Raw genomic sequence first — 23,488 nt, 5'->3', positions numbered from 1 at the left:
TTTTAATACCAAAAGAGAAAATGACATTATGGGTCTGTGGAGGCTGCAGGGCTTTCAGACAGAGGATACTAACTATGACAAACGCTGCCTTACCCTCCTCTGACACCCATGTATTTGTCCCGCTTCCCCTCCCCCACCCTGCAGATAGAGCAGCGGAAGTCCAGCGGCGACAGCAACACGACCGCGTGCGTCTTCATGGTCAACAAGCCCTACGCGCTCACCTGCTCTGTGGTGGCCTTCTACATCCCTCTGGGCCTCATGGTGCTGGCCTACCAGCGCATCTACGTGACGGCGCGGGAGCATGCGCGCCAGATCAACATGTTGCAGCGGGCGGGGGGTGCCGGCATGGCGGCGGGCGCTTCCTCGTCCTCAGACAGCGCCGACGCCCGGCGGGACCACCGAATGCGCACGGAGACCAAGGCGGCCAAGACGCTGTGCATCATCATGGGCTGCTTCTGCCTCTGTTGGGCGCCCTTCTTCATCACCAACGTGGTGGATCCCTTCATCCACTACACCGTGCCGGACAAGCTGTGGGCCGCCTGCCTGTGGTTGGGCTACATCAACTCCATGCTCAACCCCATCCTCTACGCCTTCCTCAACAAATCCTTCCGCCGTGCCTTCCTCATCATCCTCTGCTGTGGCCACAGACGCTACCGCCGGCCCTCCATCATGGGGCCCGGGGCCCCCTGCGCCACCACCCAGATCAACGGTTCCACGCATGTGCTCAAGTAAGTGTCCCTCCTCTCCAATGCCGTAGCTGATGTCTGTTTGAGTTTGATTGATTTTTGTAGAGGCATGGGAATTTGGGTATGAAGCAAAAGACCAGAACCATACATATATTATATGATCCTAAGCAGTACCACTAGGCGTCTTGGAAGTGTCCCACCAAAACAGATAAAAGCCAGTTCCTCCCATGATCTGTCATACAAAAACCTACAATAGATTACAACCTAAGCTTTGAGGGTCATCTGCCCCACTGGTAGAAAACATCACCCTGAATCATATTCAGAGGAGTGTCCTCCTCCAGGACTTCAGACTGAAACCTGCTGACCAGCTCGGAGTGTTCAAAGAAGCTTAAGCTGAACATCTCTTCAGATGCTGGTAGAACAAATGGAGCATAGATGCACCCTTGATGTCCACGGCTATCAGGTGCGGTCGAGCCCTGAGGTGTCCCCCGATTGGCGGTTGCCGGTCACATGTGGGCTGCACCCACCCAATCACCAAAAAGGTCTGAAATGAAGGGGAGAAGGTTTCTATATAGATGAGAGAGACTGGCTGCCTCGTGGGCGTGTGGCGTGTCCGGGTACGGAGACAGATCCTGTTATTATTCCCTGCTTCCCCAGTTCGGCTAAATGTCTGCAGTCAGCAACTCTTACGTCCAAAGTTTTTCATCTCGTTTACTGACCGTGAAATGTCACAAGTTGCTCGTCTATTACAGGGACTCGTTACTGCCCCACTTCGTTAGTGAGACGCACCGGGCGTGCGCTCGGGTTTACGTGACATTTCACTGCGCTCCCACGACCAGCACATCATGTCAGAAGCGGAGGCGCAGCCCGGAATGAAAGCTGGCATCTCCAGAGGCCTCCGGGGGTCGTGTGATTTAATACTATCTACAGATATGACTGACGCGCTTATTTACCTACCACCCTGGATGTCCCCTCCCATTTTACCTTGTCTGCATTTTGCTTTGGTTCATGTGTTTCATGGTTTCAATGGAGCTATTTGGGTTAGAGGCTGCTTGGGGACATTTTGCTCCCTGGCTGAGGAATCCTTCCTCCCCTCCTTCTCTTCTCTCTCGTTCTGTGCCTCTCCTCCTAGAGGTGGGTGCTCAAAGGACACCACCGGGTCCAGGATGTCTGTGGACCTCTCCAACTTCAGCTTCCAGTGGGGGGGGTTTCTTAGAAAGAGCCTATGGTGGCAGTGTGATCCGACGAAGGAAGAGTGTTATTATCAAGCTTCACCGGCTATTTGAAAACCAAATACCAAGTACATACCCATAGTCGCCCTATAACGGGTACAGCTTCCCCCCCATTGTTTGGTATGTACCCATAGTGGCCCAATAACATAGACAGCTTCCCCCCGCTGGCTGGTATGTACCCACAGTGGCCCTATAACAGGGACAGCTTCCCCCCGCTAGTTGGTACATGCCCATTGTTGATCTATAGCAGGTTAAGCTTCACCCCATTGTTTGGTATGTACCCACAGTGGCCCTATAACAGGGACAGCTTCCCCCCGCTAGTTGGTACATGCCCATTGTTGATCTATAACAGGTTCAGCTTCCCCCCATTGTTAGGTATGTGCCCATTGTGGCCCATTAGCCCTGCCTCCTTTCCTGCTGGGTTCTTTTTAAGGTGCCTTCCTGCAGTGTAACCAAGTCGGGGCAAAACACTGAACCCTGGGTCTCTGGCCGGCTTTATTTAAACCTGCAGTTAAATATTCATTAAACTCACTTTCTGTCTTCTTGTCTAATCAGCTGCTGGCAGAGAGGGAAGCCGGTTGGGGGTAGAGGGATGCTGGGGGTGCATGTGTCAGAGCATTTGCAAGCAGGATGGATGCCTTGAGTGCACTGGGAGGGCCAGCACTGACCCCCCCAGCACTGAGAAGGCAGAACACTCATCCATCACAGGAAACGAACAGGGGCTGGGTCGTGCACATGGTCCATAGACACCAATATAGGTTCTACCAAAGATACCTGGACAAACCAAACCCAAAGTTACCTGGTGATATCTCCAGACGGACCCTAACCCTAACCCAGGGGGATGCACATCCCCCGAGAAACACGTCGCAAAATTGTCTCATCGTATTTTTCCCTTTTATCTCTCAGTCAGTGCCTCTGCCTACCTTCTCATGCCAAACTAATTAACGAAATTACAACATAGCGAAATGATCATATCAAGCAAATTATATTACAGTACAAAACAATGTGAATGTAACTCAGAGGACTGACACTGAAACAAAAGCTCGCAGAAACATCTGAATTTGAGTTCTTTCCTCCCTTAGCAGCATGTTGCCCAACCTCAACTGAATGAAACAACGTGAGCAGAAACGTTCTGATATTAGCCAGATCCACACTGGCAAAGTGTAAGTAACCCTATCAGGAAATGGCATCCGGTAAAACGTCACAAGCTCATTACTCTGTAAACAGTCATCAGGGTATATCTGTGCTTGGCACTAACCGCACGTGTAAAGATGCGGCGTTAATTACCCTGGGCCCACGCCGCCAGCACGGCCGCCCACCCGCGGACCCCGGCTCCAGGCTCGGCCTGTATCACCATCCACTGCGGCTGACTCATCCGTCCCTGAAAGACTTCAGCCACTTCTCACATAATTTGCTCCATGAAGAATTACGATGCTGGATCCCCACAGTGAGATTTTAGGCATGCGAGGTGGAGGGCGTGGCCACAGATCCCTTCCAACCAATCACAGTTCTGCTTTGTATACGGATACTGTACTATGGATCAGATGGTCACTGGTTCCTTCGGGCAGATTGATGTCACTGTTGGGCCCCTGAGCAGGGCCCTTAACTGTCAGGTACTCCATTAACCGTCTGTCCCTGCTGTCTTAATTGTGCGTCATTTTGGTAAAAAAGCATTTGCTAGACAAAATGTAAATGTTATTTCTGCAGTAATCACTTTAGCAGTATAATTAGCTCAATGTCCTGGGTCTATGGCAGGGTCTGGATCCAGATGCTGATAGTGAAGTTTTGAAGAACCATTGGAAATTCTAGTGAGGCCGTGAGCCGGACTCAGAATGCCCAACCGCCCATTCAGCACAGGAAGTGGTGATCCATGACGTCCCCCAAACGACCCCTTAGCCAGAGCTACCCTGAGTGCTGCTAATGAGGCCGTTTAACACAGGCGTTGTGTATGGGGGCAGGGACCAGTAGCACTGTTGCTGCCACCTGGTGGGCAGGCGAGGGAGGGCTGTGTCTCAGCCCCCTCAACTCCTACTACTTCCTTATTAGTTAGCGACTCACCCCCCATAACATCTGCGTGATGGGTTACCGCACGGAGGAGCAGAGCCAGTGGTTAAAAGTCCAGGGACCGCCTGTCCCTCAAAGAGCTTCAATGTAGAATGGACGACGGGCTTCTGCTATGAGCAGGTCGCTTGGCATGGGTCTTGGGGTTAAGATGGAGGTCAGGCAGTAATAATCTATCCCCGCCAAAGCAGCAGGTGGTGAAGAAAATAGCAGCGGATGAACCCTGGTGCTCCCCTGCAGTCGTGAGTGGTCTGCGCGTGGGCGGGGCCACTCGTGTCTCCTTTTGCAGGATCGCGTGGGTCTGACGTGACCCCCCCAGACAGCCCTAGAACGCTCTGCTGCCCTTTAGCCAACAGCCAGCCACGTTAGAGGAGGGCGGGAGTGGCGTAGCTCTGGACCCCAGGGCTGCAACCCCCCCCTCCCTTACCTACCCCCTGTTTTAGGTTCGGCCTCCCCTTTGGGCACTTTTCCATCCACTTCTATTTGCATAACCCTGATGGAGCCACAAACTCCTGATATGGGGGGGGGGGGTTGCTCTGGGTGGGGCTCTTCAGATTCACCCTCACTGCTCCTCAGAAAACAGCGTTCAGCTGAATATAGCAACACAGCGAGGTTTATATTTAGCATCTGCCACATTCCTTTAGCCAAACATGCAGATGAATTCTGGCCCATTTAGGTATATTTATTTGCAGTAGAGCTGACAGGATGCTCCCTGTCCCTCCATGAAAACCCTCCATAAACATGCAGAGGGGCCGGGGAGCTGGGGGGGGGGGGGGGGTTTGCCGTCTCCGGCTCGGGGAGGTCAGCCATCACGTGTAACGTCCACGTGCGACGTGCACACAGCTCAGGCTCTCGAGGTCCGTTTATACATGCAGCTCATTGTTCTTGTCAGTGTCATTCATTCATTTTTTTGTGGTTTATATTTAGACGTGATGGGCTTATTCTGTACAGATGAAGGTGACTCCTCCCACGCTCCGCTCCGCCTGCCCCCTGGTGACAAGGCCGAGAGGCAGCCGGGCTCCTTGCCGCTTCTGCAGATTGCTCTCAGGAAGGGCTCCTCCAGCAGAGCTGCTCTCATTTGTTAATACGTGCGAGTCGCTTTCGCTCCGCCGCTGCATCGCGCCGGATTGCGTATCTCGATTCTGAAGTGCCACTTGACCTTCTGCTTGGACAGCGCCCGGCTGCGCTCGCGCGTGAGCCAAAACTCGGAGATTGTGAAACCCATTTGCAAACGATCAATGGAGATCCCAGAGTCGCCTGAGCTCCCCAAGGCTAGCCGGGACACTGACGTTTCATTTGGTCGCTCAAAGCAACTTGTTACCTGCTGGAGTGCCCCAGGTCACATGACCCTGGAAGCATCTCCCGGCAACAGGGCCAGCAACGCGTGATTGGCCAGTCACAGGTCTTAGCTAATGTCTCCATCTGCAGGAAGGATTGTTTGTGTTGGTCGTGTTTGCTGGGCTCCTCCACCGAGCTCTCAGTGGCACTTATCAGCATTTTTACTTGAAGTGTTGATTTTGCCCAAACATGGAGTCCCACATCTCCCAAATTCTGCTTTCTTCTCTCTGTCCAAGACTCTGGGTATCATCGTCATGCTGCCTGGCAGGAGATCCTCTTCTTTAAAATGCATTTTGCTCTTTAATCGCCCTTGCAGATGGAGTGTCTTACTGATGTGTTTTTACAGGGTCCCTACGCCCCCCTGGGGTCAGTTTAACGTTCTTTGACAGGCTCGGACGCCTCCCACCACGATGCTCCAGCGAGGCTTAAACGGCAGCCTGAGAGCCCCCCAGGAAAGCAGCCATCGCATCAGAAGGGGGTGATGTGTTTAAGAGGACTGTTCACGGTGGATTTTTACATTCCCAACACACGAGTATCTGTGGGAACGGTGTATGGTTCAGTGCTTGTGATCAGAAGGGGACCGGTTCAAATCCCAAGTTCAGCAGGGTAACTTCACCTTTGGGCAACGGCTTTTAACCCCAGTTTCCCCAGGGATTGGCTGACATGCTTTATCCAAAAATATTTACATAGTTTTGGATAAAAGTGTCTGCAAAAAAAATGAGTAAAGCGTTACCAGTTGGACTTTTCTTGGGCATCTGTGAGTCACCCGTGGTTACAGGGTTTGTGAAGAACTTCAGTTTCGTCTCTTGAGAGCTCTGCTGAGAGGGTCCTACGCTGGTCCATGCGCAGGTAGACATTGCATGATGCACTCTAATCTGTGGAGCAAGCGGGTTGGGGACACGCAGATGAAAAGCAGAGGTGTGAGAACTCAAGGGCATCTTCCTTCCCTGCTTCCACGGCGAAGGGAATCTTCTGGAATGTGGCCTGTTCTCCTCAGTCAAACAAATAGTGAGGAAAACTACAGAGCCGTCAGCGAGCACCCAGTCCCGTCCGGGGGTAATTTGGCTCATAAATCATAGAAAATGGCCCCTGCCAGCATAGCGTGCGAAGGTTATGTGATGTAAATATTTAATCTGATAATATATACAGGTACACAGCAGAACATATGGACACTCTGCCAAACGTGCTTTCTGAGATAGTCTCCAGGTTCACCAATCGGGAGTCTCTGCCAAAAGATCAGTACTACAATTGTGATGCAACAAAGGCTGCTATGACGACGTGGGATGACAATGGTGATTCTCCTGGAGCATGTGATACATGCTGAAGCTGACCTGATACAGACGTGCAGTGCGGAGCTACAGTTCATGTACCAATCAGACACCCCCGGCCCAACCTTACCCGTCTGCGGGATGCCCCATCTGATGCTGCACATGTGTCCTGACCACTTTGTTGTCTTTCCATCATTAAAATCCTTCACCAGCCAGCAAATAAACAGCACCGGCACTTCGCCATGTGACAGGAGGGGAGAATCAGGAAGGGCCGCAGGTAACAAGGTCTGTCTGACGGGTAAATATTTGCAGGAAGTGGGCTACAGAGACATCTGCATTCAACAATGCATTGTGGGAAAGCATCAGTGTGAAACTGGGCTGCTGGCAGAGCAAGAGGCGCAGCAAGGAATGGAAAAAATAAACATGGGATATTTTATGGGCGTGAGGACGTGTGTGTGTGTGTGTGTGTGTGTGTGTGTGTGTGTGCGCGCCCACACATCCCCGCTACCGTCTCACCCCCATGAAGCTCTCAGTAAACACCCTGGTGGAGTCGGCCGTATCGGGCACGAAGCCTGCATGTTTTTAGACATATATGTTTAAAGTTTTTCAGGTTTCCCTCCCGCTCTAAAGCAGGATCTTAATGGAAGAACCACTTATATAACCAGTGAGGCGAACTAGACCGAGATGAAATTGCGAATGGCCTCCTTTCTCGGGAATGAATAACAAACGGTTTATTGGGCACTCAGCAAAGCCTGCCTGGCATTTCGCTGACGCTTAACAATAAATCCTCTGAAGGTATAGGCACTCGCCGTGTGTGTGTGTGTGTGTGTGTGTGTGTGTGTATGATGTGCCACAGAAGACCTCTGCTTGTTTACCTTTTAATTTAAAAAAGCATTTCAGCCACGATGGCATTCAGCAAACGGTGTCCGTTGTAGCTGTCAGGGCCAGTGGCTCTTAAAATGTGGGCCCGAGATAACTAGCAGCTGCAGGGTCAGCTGCCCGGCGCGCTGGTGGATTTTTAGGGTGGTGTCCCTGCTCGCTCCCCGAGGATCACTGTAGCGGCACGAAAAACTGGAGCTGAAGGATCGAGCCGCATCTGTTCTCGGAGTTTAAGTTGCATCGAATCGCGTGATGGTGCAGGAATGTAACAGCACTGAATTTAAAAGGGAAATCTGACATTCTGAACTGAAAGTGGAGAATGTGGTTAGTAAAGGCCACCGTTTCCTGACCCAGTCCCTCCGTGAACTGGGAGGGAGCAAAAACGTGGACTGTCTGGGGGGCCCCCGGGGGTCGGGTTTGGGACACACTGCTTTAGGGCATATAAATGGGAAAGCAGGATGTGCTCAGGATCTCCTGGGCCCTAACACTCCTGGACTCCTGTCCTATCAAGCTGTCCAAAATGTATAGAGAGCGAAAGATAAAGGAGTGCCGTGTTTTGGGTGTGATAACGCGCGTTATCAGTTTGACGGGTCTGTGCATCTGCGCTTCACCTAAAGGGATCCAGGATTTTTATTGGACATTGTGCAAGTGTGTTATACAAGTACAGTGAAATTTACTAGCAGCTTGCAGAACATGAATAACTTTCATACATAGAAATTTTCCTATGTACATATTTACACATATGATTCACCAATCAGAGTATATGAATATATAACACGCTGCAAACGTCTTATGCTGTTTGAATGATCTTCATGTTGATATGTAAGTATGATAGTGAGTATCTCACAGGGTTCTGGCGTAGATAAAACGTCTCCTACAATCATTCCAGTGTTTGCAGCAGCCATGGAGTACATCAATGTATCTGTTCACTGAAGCGTTTGGCTAATCAAGCTATTTAACTAACTGTGTGAATTGCTTGAGATGGTGGTGAAATTTCTCAGTTGCTTGGCATGGCTGAGGTCCTCCTGGGGAGAGGTTTGGGGATGGAAGTAGTGTTCTTCTCGTCGTCCAACTTTTTGGAGAGTGGAATAAATTCGTGTTAGGTTTTATTGTGGTACTCTTCATTTACATATGCCCTAATGTAGCATTTTTTTTTAGCAAATATGCACTTCCTACCTATATAAATAGCTTTAAACATCTTGTTTAACTGAGACTTCTGCCCGGTAACTGTAAATATGTTTGACTTGTTTGGGCAGTGACTTTTGGTGTATATATGAAGGGCTGCACTGCACTATTGATGCACAGCGCAGTGGTGGCAGTGCAGAAGTGAGTCAGTCCAGCAGCTTTCAGAGTTAATGGGTAGAGGGGAGGTGTAGTGTGCAGTAGAAGGGGGGGGATAGCACCTGGAGTCCAGTCTGGCATCAGCTCTCAGCTCTGGGGTAAAAGCTGGTTCTGAGTCTGACTTAAATAGCTATATATGCTCCTGCATCATTCATGTGATGCCAAAAGACTGAATATGGCACATATATACGCAGTGGGTGACTTCATTTTTATATGATCTATATAAGTCCTCTTTCAAACAGAAGGATGTGCACGGCATTAAAAACAAATCACATAAAAAAATAAATAACTCCCAGCACGACGGGCCCCAGAGATATCAATAGATAATGAACAAATAAGCAAACAACCAATAAGATACGATGAGGAAGCGTGCTGTACGGTGCCGGGGGGGCAGCGGCGCGCTGTACGGTGCCGGGGGGGGAGCAGCGTGCTGCTGAGTGCGGACGGCGAGTGGGCATCATGAGATTCTCTGCCCTGTGTCCGATGTTATATCTTCATGCTTAGTCATGAATATATTTGCCTATTTATTTCGGTATTTTATTCATTAGTACTTAATTAAAGCCCAGTAAATTCGCATCATACCCGCTTTATCTCGTTGACGAGACTGTGGATTTGGCCTGGACAGCTGGTGGGGGACTCAGCAGCCGTCCGTGGGGGCAGGCTGGGGTGGAACGCCCCCCCCCCCCCCCCACCATCCACTGTTGGGTAATAGGATGTATTGGTATTAAAAGAGTGTCACGTCCTGTCTACACCCTGTTCTCAGACATAGGGCAGAGATTGTGCCGGTTAACCCTTCCTCCCCAGAGCTGGCACCTGCTCCAGATGCCATGTTTACACCCCCCCACTCCCCCCCCCCCCCCCCCCACTCGTCTGGCAAAGTAGTCAGTCAGAGACACTCGCAGACACGTCGTGCAGCGTCCCATCACATGGGGGGGGCCAGTCTGCCCATGGTGCCTTGGGGCATCACGCCTCAGTGGCTCCCACAGACCCATCAGTCAGCTGGGGGTGGGGGGGGGGGGGTGGGGGGTGCCAGTAACCGCTGCAGAATCAGCCTCTGCTGAACTGGCCGTGACATCTGGAAAAAGACAAAGAAGTGTGGTTTTACGCAAAAGAAGATCAGACAAAGGGACCGTAAGAATGCCAGAGTGCGTCACGGCGTTCAGCCGCAGCCCCATGCGCCGCCTTTAGCCTCTGAAACTTTAGCACCCTTTCGGAGTGACGCGCGGATCTGGCCACCTGACGCATGGACAGCGTGCTCCCCTGCAGCCATCCTGCACTGTGATCCATGTGGAGGCCGCATGGCCTGGGTAACTCATTGCATTAATAACTCAGCTTTGAGATATATGTAGTGAAATGTGCAAACCGTGATTAATATGCATTCTGGAATATTCTCCTGCTTTTAGCTCCTGCTCCTGAAATCAGCTGCCTACATGTAGTGAGTCTTGCATTAGTCAGTGTGTGTATTAGTGGATTAACTTTCTTCTCTTCTCTCCTCTCCTTTGTTGTCCCTGCCCCCCCCCTTTCCTTCCCCCTTTTGGACCTCTTTGGCTACTCCATCCTTACTTCCTCCTGCTTCCCTTGGTCCTGGGTCCAGTGGCTGCTCCTCTGTCTCCAAACTCCTACTCTGGTTCTGCAACACCGGGCCGGTTCCAGTCTAGTGTTGCTTTGGGGCTTGCAAGTGAGTTCGGACCCCTTTCCTGCCTCCTCCATTTGGTTGGGGTCCTCCCCATTCCCACCCTTTGAGCCCTGGGGGGTTTGAGGGCACAAGGCCGACCGACCCCTTTTCAGTGCCCGAAGCAAAATTTTGATTAACTTAGTTGGCTAGTGTTGTCTTCCATCCCATCCGGACTGGCTGATCTAATGGCGGCCCCCTGGTGGCCGCTTGGGCATAAGCAGCTGCTTAGTTCTCCTATCCCTTGGGCCAGGATTGTGCGTGAGCCTGTGTATTGCTTCAGTGTGAAAGTGTCAGTGTGTTTGACTCTGCTTAATATTTTGGGACAGACTGTGAATGAGTCCAGACTGACCTTAGCCTGTCCTGACATATAAGTATCCTTTGTCATCGATGTGCGCTGTCATGGATTGAATCCCTGGAATTACTGTTTTGAGTACCATAGCAGACGTGAAGCTTGGGTGCTGAAGCTGGGTTCTCGTCTGTCTCCTGCTTACCATATTTACTTTTCCACTGAGGTCATAAGCCACCTGTCTACGGTGGTGCTTTCTGAAGGGAGCATTTCCCATGTTGGGTTATGAAGTTGGTGACGCCCAACGCCATCAGTGAGGTCCAGCATGACAAAAGATAACAATTCACATTGTTGGGCATTTCATGTCCCAAAGCTTGAAATCCAGACCAGGATTTTGTTTCTACCAACCAGCTGAGTACTGTGTGACTGTGGCTGTTTATGCTCAACTGGTTGGTAGAAATAAAATCTTGGTCTGGATTTCAAGCTTCTGGACTTGAAATACCCAACACTGACAATACAGTAGAAGAGGAATGGATGGCAAACATCTTCATGCTTCTCCAAGGTTTTAGGTACCTCCTGCACATGCAATGCTGCTTAAAAGGGACTGCATTATGCATTATTAATTTTTATTATGATCTATAGTGTAATCGATGACAGTATTGCCTGATCTCACCATTAGTCTGATATTTTCTGACATTGAAAACAAGAATTATCTTGTTTTTATCTTGTAAGTATCTGCACCAAATCTTCAAAATAATATTCATAATACTTCATCTGTTGTCTTGACTATGTATGAATTGCCTATATTGGCGACAAGTGGTTTTAGCGGTTGAGGAATTGATGCCTTGATGGGTTGTTGGCAGATGGGTTGAAGGATGGAAGGATTGGTGGTTTTCGTGATGATGCCTTAATGGTTTGGTGAGGTGACAATTTAGAATTTTCAGTGGTGGGAGAGATTGAAAGATGGATGGAGCCGATGAGGTGAAGGTTTGACATTTTGTATTGGTTCTCTGCTTCGATGGGACAGGTGGTTGCTTGTAGGGCTAATTTCCCATTCCTAGAGACCTCTGTCAGCCCTCAGTGACAAATGGGATGAGCCATTGCTCCACCGGACATGAGTCCAAGGAAAGTCGGGCCCCAGCGACTCCACGCCGGACCGTCCGTGGCACAGATGGCAGCGCCATTTACAGAGCTATAAGCATCATGGTTGTCATAGCTCTTTGAATGGTACTGCCGTACGTGCTGAAGTTCTACCCTCCACACGGATGCCTGCCTCTGCCTCCCAGCTCCCAGCTCGAGCTGGGTTTCCAGGACGACGGTCTTCGCGGGTCGTAAAGGGTCATCACGGTGGCAACAGGGCCGCTGCGAAGTATAGCGGTCGTGGAGCTGGATGGGCATTTGTTTAAATCTTAGGAAGGGCAAATTCCTTTCTGTCCGAAAACAAATTGTCTGCCTCAATAAACATGTGGATGGATGGGGTAGGATGCTGTGTCTGTGATCGGAAAGCAGTCATCGCCACATCCTGTCCTCCACGTCCGCCTGACCCTCCTGTCTCCACCCTTTCTGGGCCCTGATGCTTGTTGTCCCTTATTAGTCTATTTAAAAAAGTACCTGTTTGTCCTCTCTTTGTTAGTCTAGTCATTGAAGTTGAAGCATCCCAGTCCTCTCGTTTTGATCCCTCCCGACCTCATTTATTTCCAGTCTTTGTTCCGCCGAGTTCAATAAAACTCCTGCCCTCAAGTCATTCATTCCCAGCATCACATCAGTCGGTTCAAATCCCAGGGTCAGCAGAGTGTTTACACTGTTGGGCCCTTAAATAAGGCTCTTAACTCCCAATTGGTAGAGGGACTGGCTAACCCTGATTTTTCAAAAATGTATATTGCCTTGGATAAAAGCATCAGCTAAATAAAATGTAAATAACTAGTAAACATGAAGTAAGCAGGGTCCTCTGAGTTGTACTCGTCTGTCATGGCCACAGGGTACAAATGCAGCAGTGGAAATGCAATAAAGCAACTTGACAAGTTTGTTTAAAGGGACTTGGTGGCTCATAAAGTCCAGCGCGGAATGCCAGCTCTATTATTAGCCAGGATTGACTGACCCCGGCCGGGAGTCGTGCGTTCGGGTCGCCCCCGAGTGCGTCACCGAGTTTGGTTCTCAGGCCCACAAATGCCCCATTTCTCTTCTGCTTCATTGATCCCAAATGAGTCTGATTACCAACCACCTGATACTGAAGGTCAGACCTCCCCACCACCACTGCTATGTTACGTTAACGTTTATCTGCTCTTTTTAAGAAGGTCCACAAACAGCCACTCAGGAGAGGCTATTGTCTGTATTCCTACAGAGAATGATCATCCATTAATGGTGACCACACTAGGAAGGTGCTTATCCTGAATTAAACCTTAACTAAATATCTTAATATAAAAATTAGTGGAATTTAACTCAGTATCGAATTGATACTCTGTAACAGGGGCACCTGCAGGATTTTATTTCCTAGTATCCCCCCCCCCTCCAACTACATACACCCACATCTACCCGCCTGTTACTAAATTACATTCTTCCCTGCCTATTTTAAGTTAATTCTCTGCATTTCGGATGCATCAGAATCCTGTAGCACCTTTTTGCGGTTATTCTGATCTCGTCATGGTGAATGTTTCTCAGAGGCCAGGGAGTCGGCCGTCCCTGAAAGTTGCCAAGCTGGCAGGGGACAATTAGGGCAGTGATGTCTCCTCATGTCTTGCTCTGTGGAAAATGACTGTTCGATCTGTGGCAGAGTTGCCAACTTTGGTCAGCTGACTGGAGTGAGATTTTCAATTCGCGACAAGTCTGCACACGCGGGTGCACACCTTTACATGTATGTAACAGTTTTGTTACTTTATAAATAGTGTATAGGGTTTGCAAACCACCCCAATGCTTTCCATGTAGCTAAGTTTAGGTTTATAATGGAATAATATAGATTTGGCGTAAGATTTCTTGCGTGAACGGGAGAGTCTGAAAGCTTGAGTGTCAGGCCGGATGCGTGAGAGCCGGCAGCCCTGCTCTGGGCCATATTGTGACTGCTGAGATCATTGTTCAGTTCTGAGTGTGGGCTGACTGGGATCTCAGTGGATCGGTATCATCAGTGCTTCTCGCCCTATTCATGCTTTGGAGTCGAGTTCAAGGTGAATGTCATGAACTTGAAAAGTGTAAAGCTGTAACGTAATGCTAACATTCACACCGCTGCCGACCATCGGAAATAACAACAGAAACTAAATTAGACATGTTTACAAGGGCCACTCTCACATCACTGCTCTCCGGCAGCAGGTTAGTTACAGAAGGGCCCTTAACAAATTATTATTACCACAAACTGAGGTGCTTCTTTATAGTTTGTCTTTGTGGGCGGGGGGGGGGGGGGTTGTACAGCCTCAGCTGCTGTGGATGTGTCCCTTCTGTGAGTAGAGCAGGTGCTCAGGTGTTATATTGATTTAACATGAAGAGTCTTGTTGGGTTTGATGCTCTTTTGTAGGTCTGGGGAGATCTATGAAGCTTCTGAGTGCATGTCTGCCCTTTGTACAGCCTTGCAGTGCCTAAGGATAAGCAAAAGCCTCTGTAGGTACCATCGGGGTGGGCAGCAGCACCACGGGCGTTGAAGCAGCTCCTTTCCAGATGTTTCCGCTCCACGGTGTGCGCTGCCTTTGATCATCTAACAGGGCATCCAGGCTTGTTTGTTTTCTTCTGTCGGGGCCTTTATAAATACGGCGCAGCACACGTAACAAGTGGCCTCTTTCCTCCAGGTGCATTCTGGGTAGTCTAGGTCATTTCCTTACATTGCTTGGGGCTGTGCTGGAAGAACTCCACACTCTTAATCATCTTTTGCCAGGCTCATCTGTCAGTTTTGAGATTTTAAATGACAGTATCTTCATTAAATCATGCGGTTTGCTTGTTGCGTGATGTAGCTCTAATGAAATACGTTTTTGCCGATCAAAGAAAGTGACAGAGAAAGTTGATCTTTATTTTTCCATTGGGAATACATGTTATTCCTGGTGAAATTCAGTGCATTCAGCGTTCTGCTTCAGATTCAAGATTCATTTATTTGTCACACGCGTAGCTATACAGGGACAACATGCAGTGAAATGTATCCTGAACCGCTCTGCAACATCAGAATAATTTAAGAAGGAATAAGCAAGAATACAGTCACAAGAGATATGAAAATAAATAATTAAATAAAATAGAACTTATGATTTGAAACAGACTTACAGATGTGCAATATGCAGTTATAAAGTTTAAGTGCATTGTGCAATGACAGCATAAGAGTGTAAACCGTAAGAAACCTGAGTGATGTATCTCCCAGAATGTATGGGGCAGGTGATGATGGGATTCCTGCTTCCATTGCGTGGCATCCATGGAGCCCAGCCCTTGTAACTTCGGCCATGTGTTTGAGATTGACATCCCACGCCACCTGCGATATTGCTTGACCCAACAAATCCTTGGCATATCTTCCAACTCCCTCCAATACCTATTTCTGGTAAAAAAAAATAAAAAATCTAAGAGATTTTATTAAGTAGTGCAAAACATAGATTTTTTTAATTATTGTAGCCTGTAGACAGTATTTAAAGGAAGAAAAAAAATCAGAGAAGTCCCTGGGGATGGATGTGAGGCCTTCTGCGTGTAAAATTCCTGGGGAATAGCCCTCAGCCTAACAAAGACACGTTGTTGTCGACCTACACTGACTGGATCTGTATAATAACTCTGAGTAGGATGAGCTTATACTGATAATATGGAGTGAAGGTTTGTCAGTCATTCACAGAAGACGTGAAGCATGAACGCAGCTCTCTGAAGCTGCCCTGCGATGCTTCACCTGCGGGTTAATTGCTGAGTCTTCTAGGGCAGCTGGCCTACAGTGGGCACAGCGAAGCCAAACGCCGACCCAGAAGCCCCCTGCACATCCTGCCGGGAAGGACCCCTCTGAGATTACACCTGCCTTCAGCAACAGCAGCCTGAAATCGCCAATGGTGTTGGCAGGACTGAGGCGACTTCCTCTCTCTAGCGCCACCTGCTGTTCTGCTGTATCTCTCCGTCCTTTTCTTAGTCGTGGTAGGACCATGGATGGAGCTTTGCAGTGATAAAAATAGGCTGTTAATGAGACTCGTTGCCAGTCCTGACAGCTGAGTTCGGGGCTTAGGGGCTGAGCAAACCCATATGTTAGGGTCTTCCTAGTGGTACAACAGCAAAGATCCATCGATAACCATCCAGAAAAGGCTCGAGTCGGGCGACGTCGCCTTCCGGCTGGTTATTCCTCTCGTGGAAACTGAGAAATTACTATCAGCTCATTCTGAGTGGCCTGAACCCCAAAGGACCAGCGTTGGGACCTCACCATCTCAGCAACCCTCAGGCACATTGATGAAGCTGCAGATTCAGGAGATTTGATGCAATTATTAAGAAGCGTGAAAGACGCTGAAGGAGGCGGCAGGTCACCAGCGGCCGGTGAAACAGAGGACAATGTGGTGCTGTCTCTATGTGTCCTTCTTTCACCCTCTTCTTCCACGTGAAGCTCTCTTCAGGAGCTCCGGAGCTTGTCTCAGGGATTGATTTCAGTGTCTTCTGCAGTTCTGACGGACAGTTATTAATGCTTTCCCATGTCACAGGCAGCACACATGTGTTTTCTGAAAGCACTGGTGCATTTATAGAACAATGACACACTTTAGTCCGTCGGGCCAGGCAGGGCCTTTTTGGTCTGACGTTCACAAAATAACGTCAGATAAGTGCTGACAGAACTGCTGTTCTCGCGTGCGATTCTGTCCCATAACCGAAATGTGCACATGACCCATAATGATGTGGAACTTTTCAATGACAGTAATTTGTGAGCCGGCGATCCATGAAAAATGTATGAATTATGAATTGTATATTTTTCCTGTGATGGAGAGTATTTTGGGTCACTGTGGTAAGATGTAGAGGTAGGCAGGGTATTAGGAAGGACATAGATATTATTTAGCATCATAAAAGCCCTAATTGTGGCTGTGATGGGCTTGTTTAAAATCTCTGTACTTCAACACTTTTGCTGGAAATGAATACAAGGGCAGTTCAGCAGCAGAATAAAGGGAGACCCTGCCGAATTCGCTGGCTGTTGTAACGTGAAGCGCTGTGGCATCTTTGGTGAAATGCCCCATTTTTACAGCTTTTTTCCGGCAAAGAGCTGCCCCGCTCTGCTGAGGGTCCACCTCGATGATGACCCTTAGGTCGGGGTTTGGCTGTGTTATGTGTTTCGTGTCTCCACAAGGTTGTGTCATGCCTGTGCGGTCAAACCACCAAAGAGGGTCACTGATACCTTGAGATAATTAGGCTCCTTGGACTCGCGTTCATGCAGACAGTGAGCTTTGGGGGCCAGGGGGTGCTGGGTCACGGCTTCAGCCAGAGAGGTCACATGACGATCTTGTTGAGGCAGCATGGGATGTGCATGAAGCCTAACTATGTATAGCAGGGGTCCATGAGCATGGCACATACTGACCACAGGTTGACCTGAGTGACCCCCTGTAGCACTAACACAGGGCTGGGGAACCTGTTGCATGGAGGGTGGTGTGGATGTACATTTTTGGGATGACCTCTCAATCAGCCAATAATAAGACAGTGGTTATCCAGTCCTGGGGACCATCCGTGATTGGCTGACTGAGATGCCATCCAAAAAACCTGCACCCATACCAGCCCCCATGGAACAGGTTACCCATCCCTGCCCTAAGGGAATAAAGATGTTTTCACAATTTTTGATCAGGAAAGCAATGAATTATTGGAAAATAATTAAATTAACAAAAGAGGTCTGGTTTTTATGACAGGTTTAAACCTAATGGTGTATTTAGTCCATACAGTGAATTTAGCCCACACAGCAGGTTTAGTTTGGTCCTCACAGTGGGTATATTCCACACAGCAAGTTTAGTTTGGTCCTCACAGTGGGTATAGTCCACACAGCAGGTTTAGTTTGGTCCTCACAGTGGGTATAGTCCACACAGCAGGTTTAGTTTGGTCCTCACAGTGGGTATAGTCCACACAGCAGGTTTAGTTTGTTCCTCACAGTGGGTATAGTCCACACAGCAGCTTTAGTTTGGTCCTCACAGTGGGTATATTACACACAGCTGGTCTCCGTCCCAGAGCCACACTGTTCAGACTTACTGCCATGTGGCACCAATTTGGCTCAGTGCCCCATCACCCCCCCACTCCACGCCTCTGCCCCCTCCATGTCGGATCCTAGTGTTTTTCTCAGGGTAAATTTCAAGGCCAATTTCCTGGCAGGAATTCCTTTGCTCTGCTTGTTTTTGTAAACAGTCTTAATGGTTTTAGTACGTGGCTGGATCAACAGGTCTGCTCGCGGTTGGACAGCCGGAACCTTCCAGAGGGCCCCCAGTGCTCTTCCAGCACACGGGGAGCTCTGCTTCCCTTTCATAGTGATGTATTGGAAGGTTGAACAGTGTTTTACCCACATTCTGCTTCTAAATGCCTTATTAATAATGTGCTGTTATCTCAGGTGAATGTGGTGTCGGATCAGACAGGGATGAACTCCAAACAGCTGCAATCTAACTGGTGGGCAGTTCCAGCTCGTCTCTTAATTAATCACATTCAACATCAGAAACATCAGAGCTGCTACCATTTCATCATTTGCAAAAAAAAAATATATAAATATATATATAATGAGTCTTTTAAGTATTTTAAATTTGTATTTCATTATTCTAAGGTAAATTTGACAGTCATTTGACAGTTCAGCACTGTGGCATCACAGGGCTGAGGGTATGACTTGCATGTTCATCCCCTGCTGCATATTCTCCCTGTGTTGCATGTTCATCCCCTGCTGCATATTCTCCCTGTGTTGCGTGTTCATCCCCTGCTGCATATTCTCCATGTGTTGCATGTTCATCCCCTGCTGCATATTCTCCATGTGTTGCATGTTCATCCCCTGCTGCATATTCTCCCTGTGTTGCATGTTCATCCCCTGCTGCATATTCTCCCTGTGTTTTATGTTCACATCGGGTTCCTCACATCGGAGTCCAATGAAATGTGATTAATTTGGTTCCTTATCTCTTATTTGCCCTTTGTGAGAATCTTGGAAGAAAGCAGCTTTGCAGTGCAGGCTAATTAAAGCCTGCAGACCACGTTCCACATGCTCTCTTAATGAACTTTACCGTAGCGAGTTCCCATGAACCTCTGTTCAGCAGATGCTGATGCACCCAGTGTTTTCAGGGTCCCGAAATTGTGGTGCCCATGTTTCCACCCTACAGAAAAGTAACTGCAAGACCCGGAACATGTTGGTCTGCTGCTTGCAGAACTGGATGAACGTCTCTGTGGACATTTAATGTTTTCTAGCAAAAACAGTATTTAGCTTTCTCTCAGACTGAAAAGAAAACATGTGTACTAAATGCAGACTAAACATGTGTTGCCAAACAGAGGTAAATCTTACGGATTCATGGACATGAAACCTCGGCCTGTAGGGGGCAGTCTTCTCTCTCTGGCTGTCAGTGACCCTGTGTGGCAACGTGGAAACTGACGGCCACCCGATCCTCTGCCTGCATAATAACTGGCTAAATTCTTCCTCATCAGCCCAGTAGCTGGAAAATGCAGTCCAGTCTGAAGCTTTTAAAATGCTTGGCTTCACAGATAGAGTTTCAGATATTTGTGTCAGGACTCTTAACGGGCGGCTTAGCTTTCTTGTTGCTTCGTCTCATTTTCAAGGGGCCTTTTGCTGGCTGTAAGTCTCTTTCTGTGTTCTAAGTCATGCTTATCTCTTCTTAAGTGTCCATGTAAGGAAACTCCCCAAGAAACATTAAGCAGAGCTTCTCCGAGACCTCTTTCAGCTTCTTGAAAGGACGGAAGATGTTAGCAATCTGCCAGAATCAATGCACTGTCCTCAAAAAGCCCAATTATATTTAATCTCTGTGCTATAATTTAGTTGCACCTTGAACAAGGGCACATATCTTAAATTACCTGGGTGAATATCATGGCTGTATAGATGGATAAAACGATCAAAGAGCAAATTATATGCTGGCTTTGCACCTCTGGTGAGATGTCTGAGATATCTGAGGGCAGCTTCTGATCTGCAAATGCCTCATTTTGACACTATTTATTTGAACTTAGGTGATTATAAGATGGAAAGGAAGCCTAAAGAAACAAGAAATGAAATAAAGCACAATTCCTGCCTAAAACAGGCCATTTTCTGGGGCGCCACTGAAGCAGAACAGTGCCTAGGAAGAATAATAGCCAGGTATTTTATTTCTGCAGGGAAAAACATTTGAAAACCATCTGCCTGTGCTGGGCCTTTTACCGTTGAAATGAGCTGCTTGCGGAAGGCGCCTGGATGGGTCCCCCAGCCTGTATTATAATCTGTGTCACGGAGCTGTTTGGCCCCCATCCAGGTACCATTGAAAGCACAGATGTTATAGAGGTAGACAGCAGATCAACGGAAATTATATGTTTTATGGGCTTTGATGTAATTTCTGAAGCAGGCAGGAGCCCCGAGAAGCACCTCAGTCTTTGGTGGCTGGAGGAAAGTGGAGGGAGAAAGCAGAACCAGGTCTGTGCTGGAGATACAGTTCAGTGTTCATGATAAAGGGAGAGTGTTTTAGGTCTGTGTTCTGGAGGTGCGTGTTCTAGGTCTGTGTTCTGGTGGTGAGTGTTCTAGGTCTGTGTTCTGGAGGTGAGTGTTTTAGGTCTATGTTCTGGAGGTAAGTGTTTTAGGTCTGTGTTCTGGAGGTGAGTGTTCTAGGTCTGTGTTCTGGTGGTGAGTGTTCTAGGTCTGTGTTCTGGAGGTGAGTGTTTTAGGTCTGTGTTCTGGAGGTGCGTGTTCTAGGTCTGTGTTCTGGAGGTGAGTGTCCTAGGTCTGTGTTCTAAAGATGCGTGTCTTCGGTCTGTGTTCTGGAGTTGCATGTTCTTGGCCTGTGTTCTAGAGATGCGTGTTTTCAGTCTGTGTTCTGGAGGTACAGGTTCTCGGTCTGTGTTCTGGAGGTACGAGTTCTCGGTCTATGTTCTGGAGGTGCAGGTTCTAGGTCTGTGTTCTGGAGGTATGTGTTCTCGGTCTGTGTTCTGGAGTTGCATGTTCTTGGCCTGTGTTCTAGAGATGCGTGTTTTCAGTCTGTGTTCTGGAGGTGCGTGTTCTTGGCTTGTGTTCTGGAGATGCGTGTTTTCAGTCTGTGTTCTGGAGGTGTGTGTTCTAGGTCTGTGTTCTGGAGGTACAGGTTCTCGGTCTGTGTTCTGGAGGTATGTGTTCTCGGTCTGTGTTCTGGAGTTGCATGTTCTTGGCCTGTGTTCTAGAGATGCGTGTTTTCAGTCTGTGTTCTGGAGGTGCGTGTTCTTGGCTTGTGTTCTGGAGATGCGTGTTTTCAGTCTGTGTTCTGGAGGTGTGTGTTCTAGGTCTGTGTTCTGGAGGTACAGGTTCTCGGTCTGTGTTCTGGAGGTATGTGTTCTCGGTCTGTGTTCTGGAGTTGCATGTTCTTGGCCTGTGTTCTAGAGATGCGTGTTTTCAGTCTGTGTTCTGGAGGTGCGTGTTCTTGGCTTGTGTTCTGGAGATGCGTGTTTTCAGTCTGTGTTCTGGAGGTACAGGTTCTCGGTCTGTGTTCTGGAGGTACGAGTTCTCGGTCTGTGTTCTGGAGGTGCGGGTTCTAGGTCTGTGTTCTGGAGGTGCATGTTCTGGAGGTACGTGTTCTTCATCTGTGTTCTGGTGGTGTGTGTTCTTCCTCTGTGTTCTGGAGCAGTGTGTTCTGGGTGCACATTGGGGGTGGTGTGTCCTTCAGCAGGTTAAGCCTGCATGCTTGTCCCTGGGACTAGAAGATGCCTTTAACACCCCCCTAGCTGCATGCCGGCTGACCCTGTACTCTGACCCCAAACTTGCTCTCAACTGTATATGTGCCTGCGTGTCTCATGGAGAGCAAGGTGGGGTAGGTGAAAGGAGAATTTATTCTGGGTCTCTGTTCTGTATGTTTGCAGGTGTGACCCCTCCCTATCTGTGTCTGATTGCAGGTACTCTGTCCTGCACAATGGGAACCACCCAGAACATGAGGGCCTTTCAGTGCAGAATGACACAGAGTCTCAGGAGTCCTGCTTCTGACCCTGGAGAAGTGGACACCGGGTCAGGACCATCACTCATCCCCAAAGAAATGTCTCCCTGGACGAGGCAGCCCAGCGCTGAGGAGATCTGAGCTGGAGGGTGCGTCACGTTGCCAAAGCTACTCGCCCCTGTAAGCCGACTTTCAGGCGACTCAGGCAGCTCGTGAGGCACAAAGATTTGCTTCATGAAGGAAGCTGGACTGAGAGGCCAGCTGGGCAGACCTGGGGACGGGTCACTTCCTCTGCCCATAGCCAGCCAGCCACCGCTACCTAGTACCAAGTAAAAGACACGTGACACGAATGAGCCAAACTGATCAAAGGCAGAACGGCTGCCACGTCTGGCCCCGGGAGACATTGCTGCGGCCCTCGTGTCTGGAGCGACGCTCAGAAGCCACGCCCATTGGTTTGCCTATTTCAGTTCCTGCTGTCTCAGACAGACTGATGTGTGACACCTCGCATCTCAGATGACTCAACCTCAGATATGTGAAGAAGGAGTGTATCGATCTAACCGGGAAGGGGGGGGGGGGATCAGACTATAGCCCGGTAGGTGGGAGGTCACATGTGATAACAGCTCCTGGAGAAAAGTACTGGTGCATTTCATATTACAAAGAAGCTCGGTGTCAGAACAATTATGGGACTTATTTTGTTTCTTTTTCCTGGTTTTGTTCCTTTTATTCCATGTGCCATGGTCCATTTCAGCAGACAGGATGTATCTCCAGGAGGTTTCAGGGAAATAATGCCATACTGACCCGCATTCCTGTATTACAGTATTTTAATATCCGTGAAATGATGTTTCTGTGTGTGTGGCTTTTTAAAGGAGGCTCTGCTGATTCTCCTCCTTCTGCAGACCCTCTCGGCACAATGGAAGAGCCCTTCCCATCATGCATTTGGGTGCTGCCCATCCACGGGAACATCCTCCCACTTTGCCCTGCAGCAGCTTAATGCTCTCTGCTGTTCCTTCAGTCGGAACTCCCCAGCTAGGTGCCTCACAGGTCTCTGCGGTAGCTGTTATCCCTCCGCGTGTCACGTGACCCACAGGGGAAGCCCATGTGACTGTCACTTCAAACAGCACCCACTGTGGGTGCCGGGTATTATCACCTAGAGCCAGCTGCTATTACGGCAGAGTATGACGGCTTACGGGTTGAACTCCCTCTGCAAATGCCACCATTTTTATCTCATATAAGCCCAGAGAAAATCAATATTATGGAAGAGCTGTTCACTGAACTCATAACTCAGCCCAACTCATCTTCTTCCAAGATTCAGCGCATCTCCTTAGTTATGAAATACTTCATTTGATCCCTTTAAACACGAGCTCAGATTCAGAAGGACGGATAGAGATTAGCTATAGAGCCAATGGAAACTGCGGGGGGGGGGGAGGTGGGGGGGATGATGTACTCGATATTGTGGATCTCTTTCCGAAAAAGCAGCTGGCAGCAAAGGAAGGTAAATCTCACACTGAAGTGATGCTGAAATCCAGTGAGACAGTGGCCTTGTGGGACAGCCGGCTTGGAGGACAGTTAGAAAGCCGAGTGAAAGGGCTGATTTTGTTTATAATCAATGCGGCAGAAATATGGTGCCAGTAAGGACTCCATGCAGCATCCAGACAATGACAAACAAATAAACAAGAGCACTCTCTGGAAATGGCCCAATGTGTGTTACTGTCAGTC

General features: G+C 48.8%; 1 protein-coding gene across 3 annotated transcripts in view; it reads left to right on the top strand.

Annotated features, from left to right (window-relative positions):
* Positions 1-23,193, top strand: part of htr4 (5-hydroxytryptamine receptor 4) — a 69,009-nt gene extending 45,816 nt beyond the window's left edge. Inside the window, exons 6-8 of one of the 3 annotated variants that reach the window (XM_049029460.1) lie at positions 145-728; positions 10,400-10,483; positions 21,735-23,193. In XM_049029460.1, coding sequence (XP_048885417.1) covers positions 145-728; positions 10,400-10,463 — 648 coding nt within the window. In that variant the 3' untranslated portion in view covers positions 10,464-10,483; positions 21,735-23,193. Of the gene's footprint in view, positions 1-144; positions 729-10,399; positions 10,484-21,701 lie in introns of all 3 variants that reach the window. The other 2 variants (XM_049029461.1, XM_049029459.1) reach the window with 2 other exon arrangements.
* Positions 23,194-23,488: the final 295 nt, after the last annotated feature.

The sequence above is a fragment of the Brienomyrus brachyistius genome, chromosome 10 (genome assembly GCF_023856365.1).
Source record: "Brienomyrus brachyistius isolate T26 chromosome 10, BBRACH_0.4, whole genome shotgun sequence".
Lineage (NCBI taxonomy): Eukaryota > Metazoa > Chordata > Actinopteri > Osteoglossiformes > Mormyridae > Brienomyrus > Brienomyrus brachyistius.
Note: the sequence above shows the minus strand (reverse complement) of the source record. Positions and strands in the feature narration are given on the sequence as shown.